The sequence below is a fragment of the Tachysurus fulvidraco genome, chromosome 21, assembly GCF_022655615.1.
Source record: "Tachysurus fulvidraco isolate hzauxx_2018 chromosome 21, HZAU_PFXX_2.0, whole genome shotgun sequence".
Classification (NCBI taxonomy): Eukaryota; Metazoa; Chordata; class Actinopteri; order Siluriformes; family Bagridae; genus Tachysurus; species Tachysurus fulvidraco.
Genome location: NC_062538.1, coordinates 13,917,607 through 13,935,988, shown reverse-complemented (window position 1 = coordinate 13,935,988; position 18,382 = coordinate 13,917,607). Strand labels below are relative to the sequence as shown.

The following is an 18,382-nucleotide window of genomic DNA, read 5'->3' as shown; positions in this document are numbered from 1 at the left end:
AATGTTCAATCACTTTATTTTCCATGTTTTATTTCATGTTGAAAGTGATGTGTCATATTTTGTGTAGGCATAAAGCCATAATGACTTATTGGGCAGGTAAAACATACACAAATCAGACAGCAACTGATTGTAAAACACATCTCTAATATTATTCGTAATACATGTCATACTCTGACTATAAATCAATTAAATATCTTTAGTCTATTGTACAGTAGAAGGGGAGTGCAGTACTTTCTTAATTGTAAGCAATCAAGGTCATTTTAAATTGGAAGAATTATGCCAGAATTTCAAAAAGCACAGTAAGTGTAAAAGTAAGGTTCAGAAAGATTTAAGAGAATGTGTCTCATTGGGAAATCTAATGCACCTTAAAAAATGTTTTAGCAATTTTAAAAATATACAGATGAAACATCCAGGGAATGGAAATGAACAATTTTACTCACATTCTTACATTCAGTCTATAATGTCTGTCGATGGGTGATTATTCGGTATACAGTAAATGGGCTAGAAGGCTTTTATCTACACATTGCCCCCTGCCTGACCTACTGTATAACAGTGTGCACACTACCAGAAGGCTTTTAGAACCAAAAGCATATAATTAACATTTAACCTTTTTACCTATGCAAATATTTTATCTGATTTGCTCATTTAGATTCCACCTTTCCACCATTTTACTTCATAAAACATGACTCAAAGTTTCTGACACAAACCTAATTGAAACTGCTTAAACATGGACACAGTGGGCAAAAGTGTTGCGTTAAAAAAACACTGCATCTTCCCATACTATATCTTTCCTACTGAGTTACTGATACTGGTAAAAAAAAACCCATTAATAACTGATATTGATTTCAATCTTATGGACTGGCCACTTTAAAAGGAATGTTGTACACCTGGTCATTTATACAATTATCCAATCAGCCATTCATGTGACAGAAGCACAATGCATCACAGCAGCAGATACACAGATACAGCTTAATATTATAAGCTCATTGTTTACATCAAGCATCAGAATAGGGAAAAATGTGATCTCAGTGACTCTGACCGTGTCTTGGTTGGTACCAGATAGCCTGGATTTAGTATTTCATAAACTGCTTATCACCTAGGATTTTCACACACAGCACTCTCTAGAGTTTACACTTTAATCGGGTTGAATTAATACATTAATTTTAAATAACTAATTAGTAATTAAACTAATTAGAATTATTTCTGTTTATTGTCTCTTGCAGATATTAATCTATAATTCACATTTAACAACATTACCTACATATCGTATAAAAGACTATATGCTAGATCAATCAATCTCTTTGTTAAAAAAAATGAAGTACAATAAAAATATATTTGCACAGATGATACTCAAAGTACACTTAATAAAATCATATTTTAATCTCTTCAATAGACATCTTTCATTTACTTTGTACTGTAGAAAGACACAGATTGGGTTTTGCATAGTTTATGGATGATTATTATAATTTGTAATAAAATGATGACAGCAATCTTGTGCATGCTCTTAAAAGAGCTATATTTCATCGCAATCACTTTTTATCTGCATAGATCAAACACACAGTGCCTGGCACAATAGCACTCTAAGAGGTAGAGCTATGATTCAAGGTAAAATATAATAAAATGTACTAATCAGTAAAGTATAAATAAAAACTCCATGTGTGTGCAGCATTGGTTTAGCATAATGTACAAGATCATGAAAGGTTGTTTTTGTTTTTTGTTTTAGAACTGAGGTTTCTATTATTTATATTTGTTTATGAAAAGATTTGATCGATTTGATGTAATTCGCTCATAGACATTCTGCACAAATTTAAGAATCATTATAAGAGAATAAGATATTACATAATAAGTACAAGCTTAATATTAAATACAAAATTCTTTGCTTTACATTTGCCTTCAAATGAAGACTACATGATGTTAACTCATTTCAAACCATAATCTGTAAATGATTTAATTTTAAATATGTACAGTATTATTCAAATATTTAGAGGAGTGTTTTATCAGATAAAATACAGTATTTCCTTCTTACAGTCACAGTGGGTTTTAGGTCCAGCATTAGCATGGGATTTCCTCATACTCTCTGTATCCAGTGAGTTACTGATACCGACTGAAATCTAATGCAGAAAAAAACTGATATGAGATACAGTATACAGAGGTCTTATGGATAAATAATAAAGAAAAAACAGAAGATGCATGCTGAGAGCTTGTTCAATAAATGCTTTGTGCCTGTAATTCTGGATGTTTTTAACATTTACATTCTGTTTGGACTGAAGTTACCTATCTATACATTATTTTTTACAAACACATTCAACCAGCTGCTTAGCATGTATGTATAACTATATATTTTCATAAATGTTTTACTTATAATCCTTTTACATTAGAAAAATAAGTTGTATCATATTGTACACATGTATTTGTATACATCTAGTGCAGTGACTTTTGAAGATATTTTGCAATGCACAACAAACGATCTGAAATTTGCATGTTTACCTTGACCTGGAAGGAAAGAAACCAAGTGAATCAGTATGGAGTGAGGAATGACATGGGCTTATTTCCTGTAAAATATAAACATGAATCATTAAATTCATAGAACACAGACAGATTATAAATGATTATAGGTAAATTGCAGCAAAAAAGAATAACACAGAAAAAAGTCTGTAGCATCCAGGAAGCAAAAAGAGTTAAGGCTGATTCCAATCAGACCAGACTGACTAGGAATATTAGTGAATTAGGAAAGAAGTAAAGAACTCAAGAGGAAAAGTGAGTGAGGCAGAAAAAAAGTCAATGGAAAAAGTACGCTTAAAAGTTTGAGGGTTTTAGGCACCCTGGCTTTCATGCCGACTTTCTGCCCTACTCACTTTCTGAGGGTTTGTCTCCCCTCATTTGCTCCTCCTCCATCGTCTCCATGGATATCTTTATAGTGGGAATATTGTCATTGGCTGGATAGTCTGACTGTAAAGTGCAGAGAGTGGACAAACACACTAAAATGAAGCCATACTACTCATATGATGAATTACGATCCAGTGACCAGTATCTGTTTTGCACAGCAGCTGTTTGTCCTTTTTAGATAATCACAGACACACAACACAGTTTTCTTACATAGTTTAAGTCACTGTCAATGCTGCCCTTCTTTTTTTTCTTCTTTTTCTCATCCTCTTTCTTCTTTTTTTCTTTCTCTGGCATAACATCATCAAGATAGCCAAGATCATGCTGAGAGAAAATATAGTCCATTGCCTTCCTCACAGCTACCAGGGCCAAAATCTATGAAAATTGAAGGGTATAAAAGAGAATCAAGGTGCTAGATAGACATCCAAATAAAATCCCTGGAAAAGAGTGCAAGGGTGCTTTTATACTTTGGCCCTTTCCAAGAAAGTTTTAACAAATAATCCACTGGAAAGTGATTTTCAATGTTATCCAGGGAATTGATGTTTATGGTCCACCAGAAAACAGTGGTCTGGAGTTGTCTGCTTTAGTTTGTCCCCATATATTGTTTAAAAAAAGAAATTGCTCAATTAATTTATGAATTGGGTATAAAAACAGTGCTGTAATGATGAACAGAAAGCTTGAAATAGGGTGGGGCAAAATGTCAACTTTCAGAAACTTCAGACTTACCATGACTGGGAATATTATAGCTGCCACAGTGGACTTTAGGATCCAAAGCAGGGCAAGGCAAAGAATCTGTGCAAACACACATGTAGTCAAAATTAGGACACCCTATGAAAGCCTGTGTTGTTTTTTAAATAGTTAAACATATGGATATTATATATTCATTTCAATATTGGAAAACCCAAGTAATATAACTATGCAAATAATTAAATAATCTAAAAAAATGTAATTAAAAAAATTCTTCTGAGGAAAAAGTAAGGACACCCTCTCATTTATTAGTACTTAAATTGGATAAAATTACTTACAAGAGTAAACCCCCGGGTGCAAATTATTAGAACATTGTTACAGAGCACTTTGAAGAAGGCTTATGGTTTTCAGACATTTAGTTTGTTTTGATCTTAATTGTTAAAATGATTTTTTTATAACCATAGTGAAATCCTGCCAACATGACCAGATCAGGGTATCCAAGCAAATTCACCCCAAGAGCAGACTGCAAGATGCATAAAGAAGTCTCCAAAAACTCTAAAATATTACCTAGAGAAAACTCTTGCTACAGTTGATGTCAAAATGCATAAATCTACAGTAAGAAAGACTGCACAAGGAGGAAACCTTTGCAGTCTAAGAAAAACATGAGGGCAAGTTCGGGTCATTTCCCTGCAATAACACAGCTACAAAACCAGGCTTTATAGCTCGGAGTTGGATAACTGTGCGGCATTCTAAAGCTGGACACTTCATTATATGAAGACACAACCTGGATGAAGGTGAACAGGTGAACTCGGCGCAGAGGGACGTGGCGCAAGTAGATCAGATCTGGCTGGTGCTTTGCTGGCATTAGAAACAACTTTAAGCGATCCATGAACTACACACACACACACACACACACACACACACACACACACACACACACACACACACACACACACACACACACACACACACACAGGAACAGGGAGACAAACATTAAAATATCTCACTCACTATATATTAAATATATATTACCATAAACATTAACAATTGTACATAATATTTGCAATCATTTTTACAGATTCCAACGCACAGACACAGAAACACTTACCTGCACTCCATTTAGAGAAGCTACCCCCATATAGAGAAAGACACCATAAAGCACCGGCATGGGAATAAACTAAAGTGCAAAGAGAGCAAAATATATGCGAAAGAAAACAAATATTATGTAGACAACACATTAGAAATAATAAGTACCAAAATAAAATACATAAATAAGTAATATATAATAATATATAATAATATATAACCTGAAAATAGGCCAATTAGGAAAATTCACCTTTTCGTCCTCATTACTGACTCCCAAATAGGGGTGTTGTAGCAGAGCAGCTAAATCGGTGGTTTGAGAAATTAATATTTCCACTGAGATGCTCATTTACTTGTTTGCTTAGTTTAACTAATTTACGTTTTAGGGCCACTTTTTAGAAAAATTAATTGGCTCAATTGGGGGGTCAAGGCTGATACACCTGATTGTAGAAATCACAAACCATATTTATTTACAATATAAAGCTAAAGTAGTTAACCATGTGTACCTTAAGAACAGGTGCCATGAAGACTGATAGGCCAGTTAAAAGGAAGACACTCACTCCAGTTACTCTTTGTTCCCTAAGTACAGAAGATTAAGCACACACATTATTTATAAACAAACACTAATATGTATGTCTGTTCACATGTATCTGCATGTAATTATGTATATTTGAGAATGAGGTTGGAGCAAAGGCTAAACTGAATCCATCACATCAGGGACTAAAACTAAAGCCATGACATTTCTTGCAAAAATATAAAATGACCAGTATAAATGGATAACACATAAATGACTCATAACATTATTCCTCATTACCATTTGGATGAACAAATATTTATGAACTAAATATTTTATATACCATATTATACTAAATATTTTATATTGCAAACCAATACTGCAAACCAATATTAATATACATTTGCATTTTATGTTTACAAGTAACGACTACACCAGATATGGTCTCCCTTATTCTGTACCTGACTCCCAGGAATTTTGGCTGTTCGCCTGGTGCTGATGTCTCTGTCTCCATCTTAAGTGAGTCAATGTGGGCAATAGAGATGACAGTGGCTGCCACATACCACGGCAGGCCCATGAATGAGCACACGATCATTAGCACAGCCACCCAGAACAGGTCCAAATGGTAGCCAGCACCTTTCTACTCTCCAAACACAAACACAACATTAAGGGAGGAGAAGGACGAGATCCTACTCCCAACTTTATCCCAACTTACTATTCAATCCTACAGTGTACAGTGTAGTTAAAAACATGCATAAACCTCAAACAGTTTACAGTCAAAAGAATAAGCATGGAATGTTAATTAAACAGACTATTTTTTTTATATTATCAGGACACATGAAAATGAACAGGATCATCTATATTGTCCTGAATTATTGTGTTCCTATTGTGCATCCGTGATTGTAAATAGGAATGTGTTGTTGCCCAGTATCAGTTCATTAAATGGGACAACACACCTTGAGTTTATTCTCCTTTCTGTTGACAATGACGGCAGTGATCTGCTGGTCCATAAAGATGAGGATGGTGACAAGAAGTGCAGGTAGGAAGGAGGCCAGGTACACCCACCAGGGGTTTCCACCAAAAGGGGGCACAAACCAGCCACGGGTTGGATTTGTAGGCTTTGCACACACACACACACACACACACACACACACACACACACACACACACACACACACACGAATAAACAAATGCATTCAACAAAAGAGAAATGCTAGTGATACTCTTTACAAAGAATGAAGCAGAAGCGCTCTCTTTCTACATAATCCGTAGTACAGGAACAGAGTTTAATGTAAGACAGTAGAAAAACACTTCTCACAGAAAACACACATTTACCTTGAATTCACTTGGAACTTCTAGTTTTGGTGTGTCCACACCAACCAGCGCATCTATCCCACAGAAGATCAGAATGGCCAGTATAATTGCAAAGTCACTGATCAGCTTACGCACCTGTCAAACAATCAATCAATCATCCCTTTAATTAAACATCTATCATATTTCAGGACATATACTACATCATAAAAATAAAACTATCTTGCCATAATCTTAACACTTTAAATATTCCAGATTTCCACAATACCAACAAATAAACATGCCAATGATTTCTTCTCATTAAGTAAACACCAATGATTAACTGTTAATCATTTTATTAAAATGTTTAGTTTAGTTTAGTTTAGTTTAGTTTAGTTTAGTTTAGTTTAGTTTAGTTTAGTTTAGTTTAGTTTAGGGTTGGGCTGTCCTGTGAAAATGCCACTAAGGATCAAGAAAAAGTAAAAGACTGGAAAGTAATGGAGATTAATGTGCTTTTAATGAGCAAGGATTGGATGTAATAACATAATAACAGATTTTTGATATGATTTAGAGCTGGATATTTTCCAAGCCTGTTTAGTATTTCAGCAAAGATGAGTTTATGACTTCTCATTTCTCTCTCTCTCTCTCCCTCTCTCTCTCTCTCTCTCTCCCTCTCTCTCTTTCTCTCTCTCTCTCTCTCTTTCTCTCTTTCTCTCTCTGTATGTTTGTGTGTGTGGTAGGGTGGCTGATGGAGATAAAAGTCAAAGCTTTTAATGAATAATGGCAAAGTTTAGATAAGAACAAAAGAAAGAAAGTGGTTATTGTTGTTATTGGTGCAGATCTGCAACGATTCTCTCTGCACCCTGTACACACACACACTGTACACACACACACATACAGTATATACATATACTGTATGTATATGTATATATACATATACATACATATACTGTATATGTGTGTATCAGGGCATACAAAGTACAAATCAAATTATATATATATATATAATTTGATTTGTAAGCCCTTGTGCAGCAATACCTGCAAGTAAATTTTCAGGTAACTTTTGATCAAACTTTGATTTTATTGGGTGTCCTCATATGAACTGCTTGCTTCAGGTCCTTCCACAATTTTTTCTTTTGGATTAAAATCAGGACATTGACTTTGCCATTCTAAAACATTATCTTTGTTCCTCTTTAATCATTTTTTGGTAGACAGACTTTTGCTTGTTGTCTTGGTGTATGACCTTTTTTTCCTTGAGATTCAGTTCATGGACAGATGTCCTGCCATTTTCATTTAGAGTTCACTGGCATAATTCTGAATCCATTGTTCCATCAATGATGGCAAGCTGTCCTGGCCCAGATGCAGCAATACAGGTCCAATGCATGATACTACTACATGCTGAAATTCTGTATTTTTTTTTCTAAAAAATAATGTTTCCCATTTTTTTTAAACTCAAAAGATTTATTTTGGTCACATTCCTCCACAATTTATTTTCCAACAGTGCTCTGTCTTGTCCACATGACATTTTCAAATCCTTTTTAAATTAAATGGTCAGAAATGTTCTTTTCTGAGAGTAGTGGCTTTCTCATTGCAACTCTGCTATTTACACCTGGTTTTGACTGTGACATGATTGAACTTCCCAGAGTCATCTGGCACCAACAGACACAATAGTCTCAGAATGGTGCAATAAAGAAAAACACATCCAGTGAGCCTCAGTTCTGCCGAACTGAGGAGAGAGAGGACCACGGAGAATGGCAAGACTAGTTTGAACTGCCAGAAAGACAGTAAAGCAGATAACCTTGTGTGTGTATTTTTACCATGGTTGGGAAGAATCTGCTGGTTTTAAACTTCTTTAAGCCCATGGAACATGTGTAGGTGCCCATGAACAAGATAAATGACATCAGTGTGATGTCTGGAACAAAACCACAGGATTCTCCTTGCAGAACTCCACCCCACTCCAAACACTCAGACTGAGTTAGTGATGACCAGGTAAAATTCCAGTGCTGCTGGCCATGTTTACACACACACACACACACACACACACACACACACACACACACACACACACAATAATGCAATAATTTAATTTATGGTTCCTTCAAATTACATTATTATGTAAAAGTTTCATTTTTTTGTTTTAAAAAAAAATCAATAAAACATTTAAAAACACATGTATATATAGATATATACACACACTCACCTGTCCAGTTGAGTTGAATTTAATTTTTTCATCTGGGACAGACATGTTGCCTGATTTAAACAAACAAAACAGATCTGAGATTTCAGTATGTTCACCGTGATTTAGCTTAAACCTTGAAAATACACTACTGCTTCATTGCTTGCTAGGCAAAAGAAGTGTCACTGTCATGTTGCGTAGTGGACACCATACGCCAACTAGTATTTATACACTACACAAAAACACCAAAAACAAACATAGGGAGATCTATACACAGGTATTTATATATCTCTAATCATAAATACACAGGTGTATAAATACCCTCAGGAGGCATGCATTGGCAGGCATATTGAGTGACCATGTCCCAGTGGTAATTGGTATCGATGGGGTAGTGGTGGGCAAGCTTGAGCATTTTCTTGAATGCATCGTAGATGAAGATAAAGCTGATGAGAGATGCAAAGCCTTCCTCTGTGAAACGTGTGAAGTACTGTACAAGGAAGCTGGCATCTGTTGCCACCAGCACCAGACACAAGAAGCCTGACCACAGTCCAATCCACAGCCGAAATTCTAGGTAGTCTAATGCATGGTCCCTGAAAATAGCCAATCATAAAATCATGTCAGGTAGTCAAATCACAATTAACAGTATCCTGCTAATGGGATTTCATAGAAAAAAGTAAATTAGAAATACAGAGTAAACTATCCATCAGTCTGAGGAGGTTCGGCTTCTATGTACATCAGGCTATTAGAGGAGATGTGGCTTCTCTGTCTATCATTCCTACTGGAGCACTTGTACTAGGAGTACTTTGTGAAAGTCAAGCTAGATACTAGAAAGCAAAGCCTTCAGAAATAAGAAAATTAAAATTTCTACATTCAATATTCTGCAAAAAAGCCTGTATATGTACACCCTTTTACAGATACAGGTGCACTCCCAATAAACTCAAAATTATGACATTTGGCAAAAATAAGCTTTCAATACATCAATTATATCAAAGTATATTAAAATACTGTATAGTAAATACTGTTTAAAGAGACAGTCAGCTTGGTCAAAGTAAAGACTTATCCACTGGAATGCTGATAGAGTTAATTAAAGATTAAATCTGTTTCTGTTAAGTAATATTTGGATAGCTAAATCTTAATAATATACAGAATAAGTCATAAAATAGATAAAATAAAGTAGATAGATAAGACTACGATAAAATGAATTAGCATTTAAAAAATATATTTGTATGTTTCATGTCATTGTTGTTTCATTTTATGTACTCTCATGTCAAGAGTAAATGTTTTAGCTGTACATATGGTGTAACATTGGTATCACCTCACAAGGATGTATAGTGTGTGTGTGTGTGTGTGTGTGTGTGTGTGTGTGTGTGTGTGTGTGTGTGTGTGTGTGTGTGTGTGTGTGTGTGTGTGTGTGTGTGTGTGTGTGTGTGTATACACATGTTAGTCCTCCTCACTTGCTGAAGTTGAACAGCAGCCGCTCGAACACAAGCACCGGCCCTGTACTGCTAAGGATTGTCAGAGGCTGGCCACCTAACAGACAGAACACTGAACCTGCCAATGCTGTTCCCACAAAGCTCTCTATCACACCCTACAGTAAGAGCAAGAGAGGGAGAGAGAGGGAGAGAGAGGGAGAGAGAGAGAGAGAGAGAGAGAGAGAGAGAGAGAGAGAGAGAGAGAGAGAGAGAGAGAGAGAGAGAGAAAGAGAGAGAGAGAGATGAAAGCTTCTGGGATATTAATCAAAGTGTTTGGGCATAACAAAAATCACAAAGGTGCAAGCACTCCATATGCAATGACAATAGGATGGAAGTCTTTTAAAATCTGTTTATAGAGATGGTACATCTGCTGTTTCAGATGATGGTACATCAGACAATTCTTGCTATTTGTGTTGATTACCTCCAGTCTGGGCTTTTTTTCCCCTTTGTTCTCTATGAACATTTATGCCTGTCCTATTCTCATGTATTTTAGATTTTAAAAGTGAAAAAGGAAAAAATTGGTATTTTTTCCTCCCTGCCATCAGGTATCCTTGTCCTGCCTTAATTGTCTCTTCAAGCAGTGCTACATTCAATACATGTCAAAATTAAAATCCACGACTACTGTCTAGAAAACATCATCTATCTGGAATAAAGGTTAATTGTATGATATTAAGTTTGTATTAAATATATATTGTATATATCCATATCAAAGTCAGTACCTCTTTCAAAGTCCTTCAGGATCAGGAAAGCTCAAACTAACACAAATACGCAGTTAAAATGATTCTGAACAAAAAAATCATGTCTGAACATTTTTTCCCAGCAGAACATTACACTGAATCCAGCTTGCCTTCTTCCCATAGCATGTCCTGGTTACATCTCTTCCCCAGGTGACACACAAGTATCCGCCACTCACATGATGTAAAAAACAAGGAGATCAGACCAGGCCACTTTCATCCATTGATCCATGGTATAGTTCAGATATTTGTATTTTTCATTTTTACGGATTTCTGCACCAACTTTGAGAACTATTTACTTGTTGCCTTATAAATGTCACACCTTGACAGGTGCCACTGTAATGTTATCAACGGCTGACTGGTGTAAATGCCACTGCATTACAATACAATCAGCTTCACAAAAGGGGCAAATCCATGCAAAAATTTGAAGAACATCCACAATCACAAACAAAAAGAGAAGCAACATGTGGTTGTTGAATCAAATATTCTGGAATATTCTGGGTACCAAGTGACAGTATTCTGAAGCAGAGGTCAGTTTGAGGATTGTTTGATGTTCTTCAGATTTCTTAATTACAAAAACAAAAAATAAAATTATAACCTAGTGGAATTTAATGGAGTCAGAATGATTGACTGAACATTTTAGAGTGGCTGGGATAGTAGAAGCTCATGTGCGATTTTAATAGTTTTTTTCATAGATAGGAACAAGAACAATTAACAAAACCAAAAAAAATCTAATTTGCATTTTGAAACTTTCCACAGCTGCAACGAAAGGACATCAAAAGGATATGAAAAGAAATGTGTATGCTTGTGTTAGTATGCATGCTTGATGTGTGCATATGAGAGTATGTGTGTGTACTTGCTCACATACTTTGTAATTCATTACTATTTAAAGTGAAGCTGATCCTTCTTAGCTTGAGACTTACAGAGCACCTACAGAGCAAAATAGATTTGTAACAGCCTTCTGATTCCAGAGCACATGGCTATATGTACCACCACACACACCTACTAAAAGAGACATTTCAAAAACATCTCTGAGTTTCAGCATTTGTAACTGAAATGTACATTAACCAACACACTAACACACCTTAAATAGAAAAACTTCGGTAGGTTTTTCAAGATTTTTTTGAAACTCAAATCAGTCCTTTTTTTGATGGAAATCAAAAACACATATACTCTACATATATACACTGTCTTCCCCTCCTCCTACCAAACATATTAACTCATTATTTTAATTAGCTGAGCAATAATCTTCTGTACCTGCATGTTATCTGTGGCATCTCCAAGCAAGCCTCCAAAGGTGATGGCATTGGTTACGGTGCCCAGATAGATAAACAAAATAGTAGACAAGGCCTGGATATTCAGGGCATCGTAAAAATCACTTGCAAAAAATGGCAGCTTCCGCTTAACATCCAGACACAGACCACCACAAAACCTGAGAAAACAGAGACAGATAGCAAGAGAGTGATTAAAAAAGGAGCAAAAAGAAAATAATAATCACTGAGCTAGTGTTAGCATAAGGGCTGTGTTAACACATTAGTGACATTAGTGTTACAGCATTACATCCAATAATCTGTGTTTGCGCTGCAGTTTTACCAATAGAATAAAGGCCAAACACCACTCACTTGCCAGTGAACTTGAGCTCCTCTCCAACATGGTGACCTCCACCACCTCCTCCTGCACCACTTTCAATAGGAGCATCGCCATTAAGCTTGGATCCATCTCCACCTCCAACTCCTCCTGCTCCCAAGTTATTCTTTCTACATGGACAAGAGTGAGCAAATAGAAATAGAAATGTCAAAAACTTTCTATATTTGATTCACTTTTATACCATTTTAGACTGTGATATGGTCACTGAGTGTAAAGGTAAACTACATGCGTACCGTTTGTCTGAGGATGGTAGTGATTTTGGGGGCTCAATACGAATGTCAGGGTCCCACTCTCCAGGGGGTAACACAATGACCTCATCAAGGAATTCCTCAATACCAGCCAATAGGTCACCCCGAACTTTGGCCTTGTATGCAATGTCATGAAACACCTAGAGCACAAAGAATCATGCATCTTCAAAACTCCAAACATGTGTGAAGAATGTGACATGCTAATATTTAGGAGTAAATATTGAAAAGATGATTTAAGTAAATGAATTTGTTCACCACACTGTTTAATTTGTGACAGTTTACAGTCAGATCAAGATCATTACAAACTTCTTGGCATCATCAATCTAATGCAGATATACTTCCAACAGAGTACATCACTGAACTCATATAATGTGTTGCTTTTCCTGGCACATGCATACACAATGATATTTTTTAAAGGTTCCCCATAGCCACAAAATACCTAACACACACACCTCATCTGACATTAAAGTAGCAATGGCTCGACCAATCTCGTGGTATGATCTGGCTTTTCCTGTCGGTCCCAAAAGAACAAACAAAAATCTGAAAAACAATGCAAAATAAATCATATTCAGGCAAAAATATGAGCTTTTAATTTTGCATACATAGCTAAAAACATGCAGTGCATATACAGCAAGTATTTATAAGCACAAGGTCATAATTCAATCACAGTCCATCTGCAAGTGAAATACTAATCTTTAAACTGCGTTTTCCATTTTTACAATTGACTGAATCTGTGCTTTAATTTCAAAGTCATATGAGTTTATCAGCTACTACAAGCCATTATCATATATTTATGAAACTTTCCACTAAAGGACTAATCACATAACAGTTCATTCTTCCCGGAAATGATAATGATTTAGATTTGACATAGTACCCCTGCATGTTGTGCACTGTGTGTACTTCAGTAAGTGTTTACATTTACTATGAGCATTTCTAGTGTTTAGAAAAGAACAAACATTATGTCCTGTCAGTGATTGTTGTAGTGTCTGTTGGATGTCTACCTTTAATCTGTTAAATAGACTTAGGTTACTATTGTGATTGTGTATGTATTGCAATATAAAATTAGATTTGTAAAGTTTGATGTTATCTTTGACGATGCAAATATTCGCAACGGATGGTGCTTTTTGGAGACAAGTGGACATAAGGGTTGGTGTTGCTTTTGGAGGCAAGTGGACAGAAAGCTAGGTTGCCAAAACATTTGGAGGTAAGTGGAGACAAGCATGTGACATTATCCAAATACTTCTGAGGAAGTTCCCCACATGGCTGCTTGTTTTGATATGTCACTTGTCCATGTTGTGATAATTTTTGATTATCATGACGTCACGTGACGTGAGCAAAATACACGTGAGGAAGTTCCCCTCATTGTTCTGAGTGTTTTGATATTTTTTGATTTTGCATATTTTGGGGGCAGGGCTGCGGGACAACAAAAAGGCCAGTCGGTACACCAATGTAAAACTTTGTTCAGAGTATCATCCTAAAGGAGCTGGAAGAGTTTGGTGAAGATAGTTCGAAAGCTTGCCGAGTTATAAACCTCCAAACTTTATAATGGGAGTCTATGAGAAAATATATGCAAAATCAAAAAACTTATGTCATATATGTGATATGTCATATATCAAAACACTCAGAACAATGAGGGGAACTTCCTCACGGGTATTCTGATGACGTCACGTGATGTCGCATGAAAATATATCAAAACACTCAGCCCAATGTGGGGATCTTCCTCAAGAGTATTTGGATGACGTCACATGTTCGTCTCCACTTGACTCCAAATGTTTTGGCACCCTAGCTTTCTGTCCATTTGCTTCCAAACGTAACACTGATCCTTATGTCCTCTCGCCTCCAAAAAACACCGGCCTTTGCGAATACTTGCTTTGTCAAAGCCAACATCAAAGTTTGTTGTGACAAACTTTACAAATCTAGTTACATTTGGCATTTCAAATATGACCTCAATTTGGCTTCTTCTATTATTATACTTTTTCCTAAGCATAGCCTTACAGATTAGTCAGATTAAACTCATAGTGAGTATATAGAGTAATTTTTCATACCACTGCAGCCTTAATTTAGATTGTAGATTACCGTGTAGGCACAGGGACTTCAGTGAGCCCTGCAAGCATGATGGCCTGCTGGAGCCGCACAAAGGCCACAAAAGGAGAATCTAAGAAGTCCACTTCACCCACAAGAATGTTAGATGCCTCTGCATCCCGTGGGATCTTCTTCATGAATTTATTATTTAACTGCACAGAGAGAAAAATTAGCCACAATTTATGGTATATAGAATCCAGTAATCAGAACATTTGTGTCAGTCACAGTCTATAATATGTAAAATGAAATAAAAGCATACCAGGAGAAAAATACAAAATTAACAAATAAGGTAAGACTAATAATATATTAAAAGTACATACCTTAACAACAGGACATAAAATTATTTTTTTTTAATTGAAATATCTTTTAAAGAAAGTTTTTTTAGGTGCAGGGTATTAACTCTATGAGCAGTTCTAGTGTTTAGAAAAGAACAAACATTACACGCTTCTGTGACCACCTTCAGATTCGACAGCAACAAAATGAGAACATTTTTTAGAAAAGAAAATCTGTTCTGCACAACCTCTTAAAACCCAAACCAAAAGGTTGCTCAGGAAATAGATAGATTCGGAAACTGAGTAACCTTTTTATTGTGTTTTTTTCATTTCTAACTGAAGCTTCTGTAAATTTAAGTAGAGACCAACAGACAATTTAAAAAAACACTTCACAAAGCCTATGAAAATGTCTTAAAACATGGTGCGTTTCCCTCTATTGCCTCTATAGACACTGAAAAGAAACATTATGAGCAGTCAGAGAAAAAATTGTCCTGAAACTGTAAGCAAGCAAAGTCTACTACTAAAGGTCATGCAGGGATATGCTGCAGAGCTTCAAGAACACACACAAAACATGCTTGTTCTTGTGTGTGAATGTTTAACCATGAGTTTTGGATAAGTGATTATCAGAGGTTATCAGAATAATGACTCCCATGGTGTGATTTGTCCTGTAGCATTGATTTTACATGACAAATACCATAGTTCTGACGCAAGAAGAGAAGATAAACCAATTCCTGTGACTGGGAGAGTGAAACTGCATCCAAACTAGAGTGCAGGAAACAGAGGAAAGGTACTGTGTGAAATCTTTATTGAAGAAAGTGAGGCCCATATTCACTGAGGAGTAATTTAGAGTCTGTGGCGTTCTGACAACGGGAGAGAATGAGCTGTTTGTATTTGACTGTGTGTGAGAGGAGAGGAAAAGTGAAGCTATCACAGACGTATGTGGGTACATTTGTATGAGTTTGCAATAGAAAGTGAAATATTTTTGAGCTTTTAATGTACACTATAAGGCCAAATGTTTGTGGAAACCTGTAACAAAACCATTGTATGCATTATTGTGAATGCATGAGTGAATTTCCTCACAGTGGGATCAATCAAATGTATTTCATTGCATGTATTTGCACAATGAGAGAGATACAGGTGGGAAACTGGTACATGTGTAAATTAGTATATCTGTTAGTACTTCTTTACAATTCTTGACTTCGTCACTGGTATACCTGATAAAAGTATTAAACAGGTCTTATAAATTGAAAAGGCTATTATTGAAAGTCAAGGCATCTTAAGCTGTAAAGGGAAATGACTGAAAAAATGTAAAGAGTAAGTTTAAGTTCACATGAGGATTTCAGAAAACATTCAGGTACACAAGGTTTTAGGGACACCAATTGTCCTCGTCATTGTCCTACCTGGTCCTTCTCAGGCTTGTCAGAGAGGTCATTAAGGCTGCTGGAGGTCAGATTTTGGGGCACTGCAGCTGGAGTACCTGTGTAAATGAGAAAGAATACAATATTCCTTTGAATCGTGTTAACCCCTAATTTGGGCAGAAAATATTTCTTAATAAGGTCTTCATGTATGTTGAATAATTTCTTTTAATTTAATAAAAAAAAATGTTTTTCTTTTTTTATTTGTAATGAATGTAATGATAATGTTAAAACAGTTTTATGTTGTTATATATATATATATATATATATATATATATATATATATATATATATATATATATATATATATATATGCATAAAAATAAGTTCCATGTTATTTTAGCTATTTAGTAATCATTTCAGTGTCATCTCAACATGTGTTTTAAAAATGTGTCTCAGTGGATCACATGGCAAGTTCTTGTTTTTTTAGTGTAGTTTGGGTGTGTGTGTGCGCGTATCTGCTTTCCAAATTTGCACAAGGATTAAATGTATATACTTCTAGGTTTATTTGTAACTTTGTTTCATTTTAAAGTTTCATAATTCCTAAATTTAAACTATGAATAATGTACTTAGAACAGTTTTCCAGGAACAGATTAAACAATTTAAATGAATAGATTTACATATGTCTTGTACAAACCACTAATCAGCTGATTAGTTCTGATTAGCCGGTTAATAATAGGCTGCAATGGCAGGATTAGAAGTGCAGCCCAGGCGGTCTGCTTCTTTGTGTAATTAGTGAGGATTATTACTCTTAGTGATTAAATTTGTGCCAGTAATGACTATAGCCCTTCTCTCATTGTGCAACCAAAAAAATCTGCAATAAGATATTATATTGTGTTATGTATTCTTGGTAATTATATGACCTTTCAGTGCAGTAATAATGGAGGCTGGGTTAGTTTGAACAGTAAGAGGTGTCAGATTAGAGTGTGTGTTAGTGGCAAGTTGTATAGATAGGTTTTACATCTATATTTTGCTTGTGTTGTAGACCTTGAACCATATACAAGCATGAACATGAAGGACAACAATCCACTCTTGTAATCAAACAAAAAGTCAGTGAAAGATATAATTATAAGGATAATATAGAGATCAGAGAAAATAAACAAGAAAATATCCAAAGGGTCAATGACAAATATAGACAGAATGACAGAGACCAGGCCTCACTGATGACTAGATAAACTGAAAGTGTATATAATGAGAAATTTGCAATTCATTACTGCTTAGAAACATTTTTGTGCTAACTCGCCTTTATCTGTGCTGTGAGAATGACATTGTTGTAATCAGATGCAAAGGTGCAAATTGAAAGGCAAAATCACTGACTCATTTTAAAACGTTGTTCACTTTTATAAGTTGAGAACATTTCTATATCCTGTCCTCATTATGTTGTTAAACATTTTGTGTATTGTATTTTTTTTTTTTTTTTGGTTATTTGTTATAGATAAAGCCATTTAGTTATAGTAGAAGCACACATAATACACACAGTGGAAAAAAAGTAAAACAAATGAAAACTATATATTATGCAGCCACAAAACTGAGCTGAAACAAAACTAACAGGCATTTTAAGCTTTTGCTTGAAGCCAAAAAAATACTGCCGTAGCATTGCATCATTATTATTAGGGAGGGTTTTGTAAGTGCATTTCTGAGATAAAGTAAGATATCTTTATTCCACATTATTAGCAACTATGCACAGGAAAATAATCATCTTTTGCTATAGTTTAAGTCTGTTACCTCTCCAGCTTTTAGCATTTTTTTTATTCCCTTATCTCTCTCACCTCTGTCCTCTGTCCTGCTCATTTGGGACCTTCTAGATCTTATTATTTATTTATTTATTTTTATTTTTTGTGAAGTTCTGAAGAGTTTTATGAGAATTAAAATAAACTGG

At 35.3% G+C, this 18,382-nt stretch overlaps 1 protein-coding gene across 4 annotated transcripts in view; it reads right to left on the bottom strand.

The window, feature by feature from the left end:
• Positions 1–18,382, bottom strand: part of slc4a4b (solute carrier family 4 member 4b) — a 40,773-nt gene continuing 22,391 nt past the window's right edge. For 3 of the 4 annotated variants that reach the window (XM_027152863.2, XM_027152865.2, XM_027152867.2), the window contains 21 exons: positions 16,489–16,565; positions 14,811–14,968; positions 13,187–13,274; positions 12,720–12,874; positions 12,462–12,596; positions 12,097–12,271; positions 10,088–10,221; positions 8,955–9,223; positions 8,658–8,707; positions 8,275–8,463; positions 6,503–6,616; positions 6,124–6,285; positions 5,629–5,807; positions 5,160–5,232; positions 4,679–4,747; positions 4,355–4,462; positions 3,610–3,675; positions 3,097–3,258; positions 2,856–2,949; positions 2,488–2,552; positions 1–2,111 (listed from right to left, as the gene is read on the bottom strand). In XM_027152863.2, coding sequence (XP_027008664.1) covers positions 2,518–2,552; positions 2,856–2,949; positions 3,097–3,258; positions 3,610–3,675; positions 4,355–4,462; positions 4,679–4,747; positions 5,160–5,232; positions 5,629–5,807; positions 6,124–6,285; positions 6,503–6,616; positions 8,275–8,463; positions 8,658–8,707; positions 8,955–9,223; positions 10,088–10,221; positions 12,097–12,271; positions 12,462–12,596; positions 12,720–12,874; positions 13,187–13,274; positions 14,811–14,968; positions 16,489–16,565 — 2,492 coding nt within the window. In that variant the 3' untranslated portion in view covers positions 1–2,111; positions 2,488–2,517. The remainder of the gene's footprint in view (positions 2,112–2,487; positions 2,553–2,855; positions 2,950–3,096; positions 3,259–3,609; positions 3,676–4,354; positions 4,463–4,678; positions 4,748–5,159; positions 5,233–5,628; positions 5,808–6,123; positions 6,286–6,502; positions 6,617–8,274; positions 8,464–8,657; positions 8,708–8,954; positions 9,224–10,087; positions 10,222–12,096; positions 12,272–12,461; positions 12,597–12,719; positions 12,875–13,186; positions 13,275–14,810; positions 14,969–16,488; positions 16,566–18,382) is intronic. The other variant, XM_027152864.2, reaches the window with a different exon arrangement.